Source organism: Crinia signifera, chromosome 3, assembly GCF_055691185.1.
Source record: "Crinia signifera chromosome 3, ASM5569118v1, whole genome shotgun sequence".
NCBI lineage: Eukaryota > Metazoa > Chordata > Amphibia > Anura > Myobatrachidae > Crinia > Crinia signifera.
Window position 1 is genome coordinate 283,991,434 of NC_139219.1, and position 13,381 is coordinate 284,004,814.

Below are 13,381 nucleotides of genomic sequence, written 5' to 3' on the forward strand. Positions count from 1 at the left end.
GGGGGAAAGATGTAGACCAGGGAGAATGGCCATGGAGCCGACAGGGCGTCCACCAGATATGCCTGCGGGTCCCTTGAGCGAGCCCCGTAGCGGGGTAACTTTTTGTTGACGCTTGAGGCCATTAGGTCTATTTGCGGGAGACCCCATTTGTTGACTAGTTCCTGGAACACGTCCTCGTGGAGCCCCCATTCGCCTGACTGTACCTCCTGGCGGCTCAGAAAGTCGGCCTCCCAGTTCTGAACCCCTGGGATGTGTACCGCTGACAGAGCTAACAGGTGATGTTCTGCCCACTGCAGAATGGATGTTACCTCCCTCATGGCAGCTAGGCTCCTGGTCCCCCCCTGGTGGTTGACGTATGCCACCGCAGTGGCATTGTCCGATTGTATTTTCACCGGTTTGGAGTGAATCAGAGGGCCTGCCGACTTGAGGGCTAGCAGGATGGCTCTTAGCTCCAGTATGTTTATTGGGAGCAGCGCCTCCTCCCTTGACCAACGGCCTTGGAAGGAGTGTTCTGCCAGAACAGCTCCCCACCCTCGGAGGCTGGCGTCCGTCGTTAACATCACCCACTGAGGAATGATAAACTGGCGCCCTTTTTGAAGGTTTAGAGGACTGAGCCACCATGTGAGCGATAGACGTGTCTGCCTGGACAGGACAAAGGTCTGTGACTTTAGGCCTGGTTGGGAACGGTTCCAGTGACGCAGCATTTCCCTTTGCAGTGGCCTGGAATGGAACTGCGCAAATTCCGCCATGTCGTAACAAGAGACCATCTTGCCTAGGACTTTCATGCACAAGTGCACCGAGACTCTGTGCTGCTTCAGGAAGAGCTTGATGAGGTCTCTGAGAAGTATCCACTTGTCCTCCGGCAGGTAAACCCTGAGGGTTTTGGAGTCTATCACAGCTCCGAGATGCACCATCCGCTGTGATGGGGTTGTTGAGGACTTTTTCCAATTTATGAGCCAGCCGTGTGTCTGCAGGAGGGAAACCGTTAGCTCCAGATGCCCCTGGAGTGTCTGTGCGGATTGAGCCAGTATCAAAAGGTCGTCCAGATATGGTAGTAGACGAACGCCCTGGGCCCTCAGGGCCGCTGCCATGGTGGCCATAATCTTTGTAAAGATTCGTGGCGCGGTTGACAGCCCGAAGGGGAGGGCTATAAACTGGTAGTGGTTGCTCTTGACCGCAAACCTGAGGTAGCACTGGCTGTCCGTCCGAATTGGCACATGAAGGTAGGCATCCTGGATGTCCAGGGATGCCATGAAGTCCCCCGGCTCCAGAGCTTGCAGGATAGACCTGAGGGACTCCATCCTGAACTTGGGAATGCAGAGGTATTTGTTCAGGCCTTTCAAGTTGAGGATGGGCCGGAATGACCCGTCCGGCTTTGTCACCAGGAACAGGCTTGAGTAGAAACCTGCTCCTCGCTGAGAAAGCGGGACAGGCACTATGACCCCTGCTGCCAGCAGGGAGTGAATGGAGCTGGTCAGAGCAGCCGCTCTGTCCTTCTCCCTGGGCATGCTTGTTGTAAAAAACCGAGATGGCGGACGTCCCTGAAAGGAGAGGGAGTAACCCTGGGTCACTATGGTGTTTACCCACCTGTCGGTGGTAGTGGCTTGCCAAACCCCGGCAAATGACAACAGGCGACCGCCCACCTGATGTGGTTGGTGGGCCGCCTGATCCTCATGCTGAGGGCTTGTCGGCCTGTTTTGGGGCCTGACGGCGACCCGCCCAGGACTGTTTGGTCTTGGGAGCGGATGGACGCCTTGTGGCGGGCTGCGCCCTTGATGAAGGCTGACCCCTGGGTCTCCCCTGTGGACGGAAGGTCCGAAAGGACTGAGATCTAGGCCTAGCTGGTGCCGAAGGCAGAAAAGCTGTCTTGGACGTTGCAATGGTGGCTACAATCTTGTCCAGCTCAGAGCCGAACAGTACCTCCCCTGAAAATGGAAGGGCCTCTAATGCCTTTTTGGAATCAGAATCTGCGTTCCAAGTGCGCAGCCACAGTGCACGTCGGGCAGCAATTGAAGAGGCAGAAATTTTTGAGGAGAGTGCCGCTGCATCTATCGCTGCCTCTTCCAGGTATGTGGCCCCTTCCCTAATGAGGTCCACCGTTGATAACAATTCAGAGCGACGTGTACCTGAGGATATCTGCTCCTGTAGGGAGTCAGCCCAAGCTGCAATCGCCTTTGCCACCCAGGCTGAAGCCATAGCCGGTCTTGCTGACACGCCAGCATTGGAAAACACAGACTTTAGGCAGTGCTCAATCTTCCTATCAGTAGGATCCTTAAGAGAGGCCACTGTAGGGATGGGAAGGGTAGTAGCCTTAACTAGGCGGGCCACGTGAGCATCAACCTGTGGAGGCTCCTCCCATTTCTTACGGTCCGCTGGCGCGAACGGAAAGAAGGAAATCAGGCGTTTGGACACTAAAAACTTTTTGTTAGGGTGTTGCCACGCTTCAGATAAAACCTCATTTAAGTCTGAATTTGAGGGAAAAAGAGCCAACTCCTTCTTTTTCTTTTTAAAAAGAAGTGTGTCAGGTGTTGTGGCCTGGGTGTCCTGAATATTGAGAGACATCCTAACAGCCTTAACTAAGGAGTCTACTCTGGACTGGGTCATCCTTTCCTCCTTGTCAGGTTCATCTATGTCGACATCATCTATGTCAGGATCATCGTCTGTGTCGACCCCCACCTGGTCGTCCAGGTCATCCCCAGCATCTGATTGATTAGAAGCTAAAGGGGCCTGTGCTTTGCGTTTAGGTGGAGCCCTCAATGCAGACTGCAGAGAAGCAGACACTTGGACTAAATCCTGAACAGAGGAGGATAAACCCTGTACCCAGGATGGCTCTGATGCAGCAACAGCAGGCTGAGCTGGCAATGGCTGCGCAGCAGACTCTCTGTTTGCAGCTAACTGAGTTGCTAACTCCTTCATGGCTGCTGAGAGAGTGGAAGCCCAACTGGGTTCCCCATGTGTTGGGACTGAGGGGCCCCCCAGGGAGTCCTGTGCAGAACAGCGTTCACACAAACCAGCTTGCTCCTGTATGGAGGAATAATTCTCCTTACAGTTAGCGCATGTATAAGCATGCAGTTTAGGTGTATCCCTAGCTGGCTTTGCTTTGGGGTTTTTCTGTGACATGTTAACACAGACAGGCCCTGTGTGCACTGAGTAACAATAATACAGTGGACAGTAACACCCTCTGAAACTATAAAGGTATACAGATGGATGACAGTAGAAAAGACACTATACTCTCTGACTCTCAGCTAAATACTGAGGTACAGAGGGCTGCTGAAAAACCTGTTCCTGTAGCGTGTAGAGGAGCAGGGATTCTGGTGCACTTCTCCCACCGTGTAGTCCCGCGTAATGGCGTCTTCAGTACGCTGCTGGGGCGTGGGGAAGCTAAGCTCAGGCGGGAAACCAGCGTTATGCCGCTCTGAGCGTGGAGGCGGGGGGCTGTGGATCAAGGTCCCGCCTCCCCTGGAACCATCAGTGCCCTGCGCCATTAACAAAAATGGCGCTCCACAGTACGGCTCCCTGATGGTCTAGTGGCCGCGCAGAAAGGACTGGGTGCCACTGCCAGGGTCACCCGGGCTGCACCCCGCCCGGTGACTCGACCGCTAGCGGTGCGCACTTAAAAGGTGTGCGCGTCACCTCACATGGAGGGCCCGCTTACCTGTGGTGGAGCGCGGCGTCCTCCGTGTCATGAGGAGAGCGGCGGGTCTGGCTATGGAAGTCAGCGCGCCGCTGCCAGCCACAGGGGAGCAGCGTAACGCTGTCTCCGTGTAAAAATAGAAAAAGAATTAAAAAATAAAGATATCAGACAGGGCACGGAGCCCTGTCCCATGGTACCTGTGCCTTGAGGCACCAAGAAACAACTGAAGCCTGTAGGGGCGTGGAGGAGGAGGAGCCTGGGCTGCACTTGAAGAACTCTATTCTACTTGGTGCCTGTAGCTGAAGCTCCACCCACACCCCACTGTCCCAGTGACCACCATTGGCATGAATGAAAAAGATTAATTTTTTGTTAGAGGATTTATTAGTTGTTCGCATTCTACTAGGAGCAGGCTGCCATTGGTAGAAATGAATGCTTATGAGTGAAAAGTGATGCGGGTACATACGGTCACTGAATAGGGGAGAACGGTCATTGAAGTGTGAGAGAAGAGGGCTGTTTGAATTGGAGGTCTAGAGGGCACTGCTCCAAGGAGCTTACAACCTAGAGGGAGGGGGGGACAGACAGGTGACGAGGAGCATGCAAGGTGGTCTGATAGTATTAAGTAGGGGAGGAAGGGAGGTGGGAGAGCAGCCTTGGTACTAGGTTATGCCGAATGGACGCTTTAACCAACATAAGAATTTGCAGTGCCCATTTGATTCTTTGCAAGGATGTAACTTTGAAGTGCCTAACTAGGCTTATGTTTTCAGGTAGAATTTGTTTTTATTATACCCAGCACAATATCGCTAAAAAACAATACATGACATAAAAGCGCACATAAATCTCACACCTTGTGATTATCCACGTTGTCCCCTTCTCGTAGACGGTTGGGGTCTATCTCACAGGGCTTGGGGGAATCGCATATCTAAAACACAGAGTCCAAGGGGAGACTGGTTACTAAATGCTGCTTACAACACCGGTATGACCACTGTACAGCAATGAGGGATTGCTCTTCTTCAGGGGAAAAAACACACACACAAAAGGAATATGCAGCAGTAGTACACGTCACAGAGACAAGGCCTTACAGAGACAATTACACATAAAACACAAAATATTATTACTATTATCATTTATTTATATGGCGCCACAAGGGTTCTGCAGAGCCCAACAATACATAAATTAGCAAAAAAAAACAAGAAAATAAATTACAGTACAAGGTAATTTATGAGAAGTACATGGTAAATAAAGACAGTTGTGTCAGGGGACAAGACACTGAAGCAGTCATCAGGGTGGCAGAGATATATACTGTATATATTCTAAGAAAAGCACATGGGGAGAAAGGGCCCTGCTCGTGAGAGCTTACATTCTAAATGCAATTTTGCGGCTACTCAATAATACTTGACTGCAACGGTGTAGCTAAAAGGTTACTGTTGCCTGGTAGAATCAGTACATAATTGGTTTTGGTGAGCCCCAATTGTTGATAATGATAACAAATAACATTATTATTATTTATAATTATTATTATTCATAATTGTTAAAATACAACAGTGGACTGTAGTGCTAGATAGTTGGGGAAATAGGACGTACACCAAAAAAAATAAAAAAAGCAGACAAAAGTAACCAAATAAATGCTGATACAGTATGAAAAGCAATGGAAAGAGGTAGTATTCAATTTGACAGCAAAGCTCAGAGTGGAAATTTGGAGAGGTGTGGGTAGTACCGGGTAGTTAATACTGTAAGCAGAGTGGGCTAGGTGTGAGGCTAGATTAGGCTGTGTTGTATAGGTTGGTGTAAAGTTAATGTGGGTAGCATAGATTAGAGGGTGGGCACTTTTTGTGGGATTGTCCTCTGGTAACTGACTTTTGGGTGAAAGTAAAATTAAATTTGTCTACACTGTGTGCTCCTAGATCTATACTCACTCCAAGGGACTGCTGTCTCGGAATATTCCACGATGAAGACTAAATTATTTGCTATGCATACGAGTGCTCTGGCAAAGGTATCTAGTGATTGGGCATGGATGGCCCGTGGGATCGGAGGCTGCAGCTTAGCCATCATTGATTAATCTTACTGTTCAACATGAGAAGTATGTATATGTCACTTGTAAGGTGGACCAGATATGCTAAGCCACCGGAAGGGGAAATCAATTCATCAACAATAGACCCTGTTTAACATTTTCTATGCTTCCTTGGCCAAATGTAGTATTATAATGCATATTTTATTGGTGATTACCTATGTTCATCTGTCAATCCACCCCCCCCCCCTTTTTTTTTGTTTTACTTTTTTCTCTTTCTTCTTCTCTCTTCTTTTGCTTCTGTTTATAGTTGTTGTTTGTTATAAATGTAGAATTCATAATACAATAAAAATGACTCAATTAAAAAAACACAACTGCCAACTTTTAAAAGACTGGGAAGAATTGAATCTCACACTAATAACACAACATATAGAAGTTGTGAAAAAAAGGGAGACTAGGCGTGAAAAGGGAACCCCCCCTCCCCACCCACTGGGTTCTATTGGAGTGCCTGCCCATCAAGCATCATATCATATATACAGTACACACACACACACACATACATAAATGCATACATAAATATACACACACACTTGTGTGTGTGTGTGTGTGTGTGTGTGTGTGTGTGTGTGTGTGTGTGTGTGTGTGTGTGTGGGATTACAGTAGTAGGTACAATGAGTAAGTCAGACAGTGTATGCAGAAATCTGTCCCATAGGCAGTAGATTACCTCATCTATAACATTCTTCAGTGTTACTTTCAGATAATGGTTGCCAACGATCTTCATTGTCTCATCCATACAACGAGTAGCTAGAGAGTTTCCCCGGAAGATGGTATTGACCTCTCTGTAAAACAAACCGTTAGCTTAAGATCAAAGCGGTTGTTATTGAAGACATCTATACCACATAGCTGGTACATGACGGCAGCCAGCTGGGCTTTCCCTCACACTGCTGTATCCCAAGTCACCATGCCATCTCACTGCATGGTAAGCTTTTACCGAGGTCATCTGCTCTGCACCGGAGAAGAACGGGTTTCCACCCAAGCTCCTGCCAGTTACAGTATGTAGCAGCTGGAGGGAAACTTTACTGTAGACGCCATAAGGTGCTGGGTGTGTTAATGCCATTAAGGATCGATTGTACTGCAGGGGGGAGGGAGTTTAAAATAGAGGCCTATGGGCACAGGTAGTACAGGAGACAACCGAAGATTTTTTTATCCAAATAAAATATTTAAATACATTTTACCCATTTTTATAAATATATGTTTTTAGCCTTTAGTAAATAAAAAAAAAAAAAAAAGAGAAGACATTCAGTAATGTGGTTAGTGTATCGGCTGCTGAGTACGCACTGTGTGTCATTCAGGTCAAGTTGTGCAATGGTAGTCACAAACGGAACTAGCTTCTGGTGGTGGAGGAGGAGTCGGACCAGAGGCAGAACAGCATCATTCTTATCCCTGCAGACCTCTCCCAGGATGAAGGCAGCAGAAGCAGTGATGGGCTGAAATAAAGACAGAAACAAACTTTTTTACTGGAATTTTAGTTTGTCTGTAACATTTATACATCAAACTAATGTAATGATACCGCGTATGACCTATTTCAATGGACAAATAAAAAAAGAAGGCAAACAGATATATATCTATATAGATATATAGATATATATCTATATAGATATATAGATATATATATCTATATAGATATATATATACAGTATATATAGATATATATATATATATATATCTAGATAGATAGATAGATAGATAGATAGAGATAGATATATATATATATATATATATATATAATATTTTTATTTACTTATTTATTACCCAATATAAAGCCTGTGAAATATTAACCTGTATGTCTGGGGAATTCTCCATCAAATTTCTGAGAGTGGTATAATGCTCGGATGTCAGCACGTAGTCCTCTGTATAACAGATGCTCAGTCTCAGGGACCCTGGGTCGTCATACTTGGAGGATTTGCTCCCGTTGTCTTTAGGCTGCAGAAGATACCTGGAACACAGAGAATGCCAAAAGGTGTCACTGTCACCACTACAGATATTACAGAAGCCCAGGAGGGACACGGGGCCTAATTCAGTTGTGCTTGGCGTGGCTATCGCTGTTGTTTACATAGATGAACCCCTTATTTAGACTATGAAATTATGAGCTTTTCACATTACCAAAATATATGTGGCCCTATTCAGCATCAGCGATGTTTGTATGTTGCATCTCCAATAATATTGGCCAACAAAGCCAGTTCATCCAATTAATCTATAATGCGATTATGAAAAACAAACGAATGAAAATTCTGGTTATACACGGAGTGATACATTTGCCCCTCATTCAAATGGCCTATTATAGATCACAGGGCTGTCGGCGGGTGTGTACGCCCGATATATCGGAACAACATTGTTATGCAGCACAGATGATGGTAATGTGCTATTTCTTATGCAGATACAGTCACACACTGAATATAGACATGCCGCATATTATTTTAATTAACAGAAGCTGCTTGTGCACCCTTTTCGGTCTGTCACATGGAGTTCAGGCTTTATTTACAACACGGATTAGCATTGCATGGAGGATAGATATATTTGGACACGTCTGTAGATTAGGTTAATTTTGCTGCGTTCCTATATGGAATCTCCCCGTTAGTTAGCAGGCTGCAAAGGTTTGTCTTAAGCAGGTAATTACCATGCTCTGTGGGATGAGTCGCTCCTCAGAACCCTCACAGAAATTCTTATCTCTCCAAGGAAGACATCCTGAGCAAGATTTCCATTGTTCCACAGATCAACCCTGTAAAAGTCATAAGCACAATACAGCATAAACAACTTAAATACTATAAAAAAGAGATCTAAAAAGATCTAGATTTATCCCGAATCCCCTAATGGCAATACACCACAAACTTCACAACTTCAGGCGTCACACATATTTACTGAACTCCTTCCACACATGGCAAAATCTTCAGCGAAGAATGTCAAGTAGTCCAGACTAGAAACCCAACCCAAACAGAAATCCAGTGTTGTGGTAGCAGATAAATAAGAGGTCCGTGTGCGTGGTATAAACTGACAAGCAATACACATTATTACAGGTTTGAAACTTCCTTGATAAGGAACAGTCTATTGAGGATCTTAGTGTAAAACAAAGGCTGCATGTGACAGTCGCCCACGCATCTCTCAAACAAGACATTGCTCAATAGATGAAGTGGGGACTGCTACGATCAGGTTACAAAGCAGTTTCCAAGTTCACACTAACTCAAGTCAAAGCTCTCTTATCAGGTAAACATTGGGGATTAAAGCATCCTAACAAGGAGGAAAGCACGACTTGGGAAAGACAATGACAGTGTGTGAGTGTAGGCATACAAGTAGGACTTATAGGAACACATCTCTCGAACAAATCACATGCAGTTAATCCACACGCACTAAAACTGTTGAAAGTCAAGTGCAGCAGCAAAACTAGAAGCCCTTTGCTGCCAGCAGTACTGCATGGCTGTACAGTGAGGAAAACACAGACACATGCTGGTCTAGCGGCTTACCATCCAGGACATGTCTGCAGTAACAGCACATACACCACAAAGGAGACAAGAAGATTGACAGGTAAGAAAGTAATATACAGAAAGGGAGATCTCATACTAGATAAGGTTACGGTATAAATGGTAGACAATGACTAGGACAACTATTAATGGTCGACATATCCAAGGTTGAAACTGGCAAAAGGTCAACAGACATGGCCGACATGAGTTTATCACTTTAGTGTCTTTTTATACTTTACTATCCAACTGGGCATAGTGTGGGAATAAAACAAAAATCAAACAAAGTTTGTGTCGACCTTTTGTCAAGGTCAACCTTGGGTATGTAGACCTACTCACTGTGGAGCATAGTGACCTAGACATTGTCTACCCAGTGACCACACATCGATAATACTGGGGCCTGATGGCAGCACAATCTGAAAGTACAATAGCCTTAGAAATAAAAAAGTACTAATATAGTGTATAGGTTTCCTTGCTGATGAGGTTCAGAATTTATTATGCAATGTTCTATAGATGCTGAACCTTCCTGGTGACCACAAATACTGTATATATATATATATATATATATATATATATATATATATATATATATATATATATATATATATATATATATATATATATATATATATATATATATATATATATATATATATATATATATATATATATACACATACATACATATACACACACACCGCACAAGCCTAAATAATTTTTTAATTTATGACGTTATTTATATAGTGCACACATATTCCACAGCGAACATTGGAACATTCACATCAGTCCCTGCCCCAGTGGAGCTTACAATCTGTATTCCCTACCACATGTACACGCGCACACAGACATTCTTGGGTTAATTTTTTTGGAAGCCATTTTGCCTACCAGTATATTTTTGAAATGTGGGAGGAAACCGGAGTACCCGGAGGAAACCCACGCAAGTACGGGGAGAATATACAAACTCCGCACAGTTAGGGCCATGGTGGGAATCGAACTCATGACCTCAACGCTGTGAGTCAGTAATGCTAACCATCACACCGTCCATTAGAAGTATGATTCCAGGACAGTAGATCCATGTATATAATTCACAAATAAACATATGTATAAACAGTGACTTCTCAGGTCATCATTTCATTGCTCATTAAGAAAGACTGTATTGAAAAGAAAATGCAGATGTGTCCCCCTCCTCGTACAATACTTCTGCTATATTCGCATCAAACTTGCGCCAAGCATCTTTTTCGTGCTAGTGTGTGTCTTAGTCGCAACGAACAGACATATATAATACGAGTGGTCCATGGCAAATTAAGATACAAATTTGGACATAAAGGACGATACACGCTTGTTTGACCACGATGCAGTGTTATTGTACTTTTTTATAGGCAATTTGGTGACTTCCAATTTAGTTTACATTTTCTGCCTGGGCTGAAGTACGCAGTTATCACTTAACCATGAGATCATGAAAGCCAACTTGTAATGTTATGGGCCGAAGGGGGAAAAGAAAAAAAAAATCAGATGTTTTTAAGAGGGCCCCACACTCGGCCACTTCACCCATTAAGCTGTACTTGGAAACGTTCTTACAAATTCCTATGTCTGAACCAGCATTACATGGCAGCCGCTACATACATGGTTGAATAAAATGATGTGAAATACAAACCTTACTTCAAGTTTCTCAATATCTTCTTCCTCTACTTGGAACTGGGACTTCTTAGTGTAACTGCTCGACCTTGTCACCTTATTTAAAAAAAAAAAAAAAAAAAAAGAGATTTCGGTTACTGCTCTCCATTCTGTATAAAAGTCATCCACAAACCAGGGCTCTCTGCGGTAAACAAAAAGTAATAGCACAGTTGCCATTCATACTTGGCCTATACAAGGAGCTTGAACACGTTCAGTAAAATGGTGACTCAGTGTGAAAATGTTATTACACAATGCCCCAAGACGCCATCTGTAGCACACATTGGCATTAAAGTGTTGTGATTAAGAAGCATTTGTAGTGCCAGCTATAGCTGCATGTACATGAATATAACAATAAAAGCAGTGTACGGTATGGCCATTTTGTATGCGTTTTGCTTGCACTGAAATGTTGTTTGTTTTTTGTATGTTTTTTTTTTAAGCTGCCTGATCCACTTATGTGCATGTGGTTCTAGTCAGAGTGCTTGATAAATGCAAAGAGATGCAGCTACTGTAGGAGGCAATTTTGGGCTTAATTCAGACCTAGGCTGCCCCCCTTCACTGAGCGAATGGCTACGGTTTCATGCGAATGCATGTATACGCTTACACATCCATTTGCATGCGGCCGTTTGTTCGACCACCGAAAGCTACGGATTATACTTACGATAATTCCTTTTCTTCGGAATACTTCATGGCAGCCCGACAATGGGTTCATCCCTCTCTCCCCTCATATTCAGACAGGTAATTTTTCCCTAGGACACTCCCCCTTCTTCCACCTGTATATTAACCAGCACCTTCCCCATGCCTCCAGTCTTTTGACATGTCTCCGCCACCGATCCTAGGGAAAAACACAAACATGGGGGGGTAATAATATAGGCTGCCATGAAGTATTCCGAAGAAAAGGAATTATCGTAAGTATAATCCGTAGCTTTCTTTTTCTTACTTCATGGCAGCCCGACAATGGGATATACCAAAGCAGTAGGGTGGGCTACAATACCTTAGATCAAGGCCTGATGTAGAACTTTGCTCCCAAAAGATTCTTCAGACACATCCAATGCATAATGCTTCGCAAAGGTATGTATGGACGACCACGTCGCAGCCTGGCATATGTCTTTGACCAAGACGTTAGCCTCTCTTGCCCAGGAAGTTGCCATTGCTCTAGCCGAGTGTGCCTTTATACCCTCTGGAACTTGTCGGCCAACTTTCCTATACGTGAAACAAATTACTTCTTTGAGCCACCTAGAGATAGTTTGTTTCGAAGGAGCGAATCCTTTCTTTGCCCCTTGCGGAATCACAAACAATGACTTTGTTTTCCTGAAGCTAGCTGTTCGATCCAAATAAACTCTTATTGTCCTAACCATGTCCAATGTATGAAGATCCTCTTCTCTTCTACTGGTTGGATTTGGAAAAAAACAAGGTAAAACAATATCTGGACTCATATGAAAAGAAGAAACAACCTTCGGCAAAAAAGAAGGTTTGGTTCTAAGGACTACTTTGTCCGGAAATAACTTAAGATAGGGTTCGGAGCATAACAAAGCATGTAGCTCCCCCACTCGTCTCGCTGACGTGATGGCCACCAGGAATACCACTTTCCACGTGAGAAATTTCAGTTTGGACCTTTCACACGGTTCAAATGGAGCTGACATGAGACCATTTAATACTAAGTTGAGATCCCATTGAGGGACTACCGGTCTGATTTTTGGTCGGATTCTCTTCATTGCTTGACAAAATCTTTTTATTAGAGCGTGGTCGGCCAATTTCTTATCCAGTAGCGCGCTGAGTGCAGAAATTTGTACTTTCAGAGTCGCTATTGAGAGTCCTTTGTTGAACCCTTCACAGAGGAACTGCAAAATATGTGACATGTTTGCATTAGGAAATGGGAACTTATCCTTTGACCATCCCGCAAAGATCCTCCAGATTCTGTAATATATGTTTGACGACACCTTTTTTCTTGCCTGCAGAAGTATGTCGATTACAACCGGAGACAAACCCTTGTCCGTTAACTGCTTCCTCTCAAACTCCACGCTGCTAAACATAATTTCTGTGGGTCTTGACATACTACTGGTCCCTGTCTCAGTAGGTCGTGCGATACTGGAAGAAACCATGGCTCTGCCACCGCCATGCTTTCCACCATCGGGAACCAGGACCTCCTGGGCCAATATGGAAGAATGGCTATCGCCTGAACTCTCACCGACCTGATTTTCCACAAGACTTTGTGAATGAGTGGGAATGGTGGAAATATGTACACGAGAGTGAACTCCCACCTCTGAGACAGAGCGTCCACACCTTCTGACCCTCGCGCCGGGAACCTGGAAAAGAACCGAGGAGCCTTCGAATTTCCTGGAGTCGCCATGAGATCTATTTGAGGTTGTCCGAATCGGCTAACTATTTGCTGGAAAACAGAGTCCTTTAGTTCCCATTCCCCTGGCAATACTTGATTTCGACTCAGGAAGTCTGCCAACTGGTTCTCTTCTCCGGGCACGTGCAGTGCTGACACTGACAACAGATGTTTTTCTGCCCAGACCATGATAGAGCGAATTTCTTCCAGCAGTGGGAGGCTTC

The 13,381-nt window shown here is 44.8% G+C and overlaps 1 protein-coding gene across 2 annotated transcripts in view; it reads right to left on the reverse strand.

Moving 5' to 3' along the window:
• Window positions 1-13,381, reverse strand: part of RASA2 (RAS p21 protein activator 2) — a 155,624-nt gene that overhangs the window by 28,790 nt on the left and 113,453 nt on the right. For both annotated transcript variants that reach the window (XM_083178322.1, XM_083178321.1), the window contains exons 8-13: window positions 10,806-10,882; window positions 8,317-8,418; window positions 7,479-7,635; window positions 6,978-7,126; window positions 6,364-6,478; window positions 4,479-4,553 (exon numbers count right to left, since the gene is read on the reverse strand). In XM_083178322.1, coding sequence (XP_083034448.1) covers window positions 4,479-4,553; window positions 6,364-6,478; window positions 6,978-7,126; window positions 7,479-7,635; window positions 8,317-8,418; window positions 10,806-10,882 — 675 coding nt within the window. The remainder of the gene's footprint in view (window positions 1-4,478; window positions 4,554-6,363; window positions 6,479-6,977; window positions 7,127-7,478; window positions 7,636-8,316; window positions 8,419-10,805; window positions 10,883-13,381) is intronic.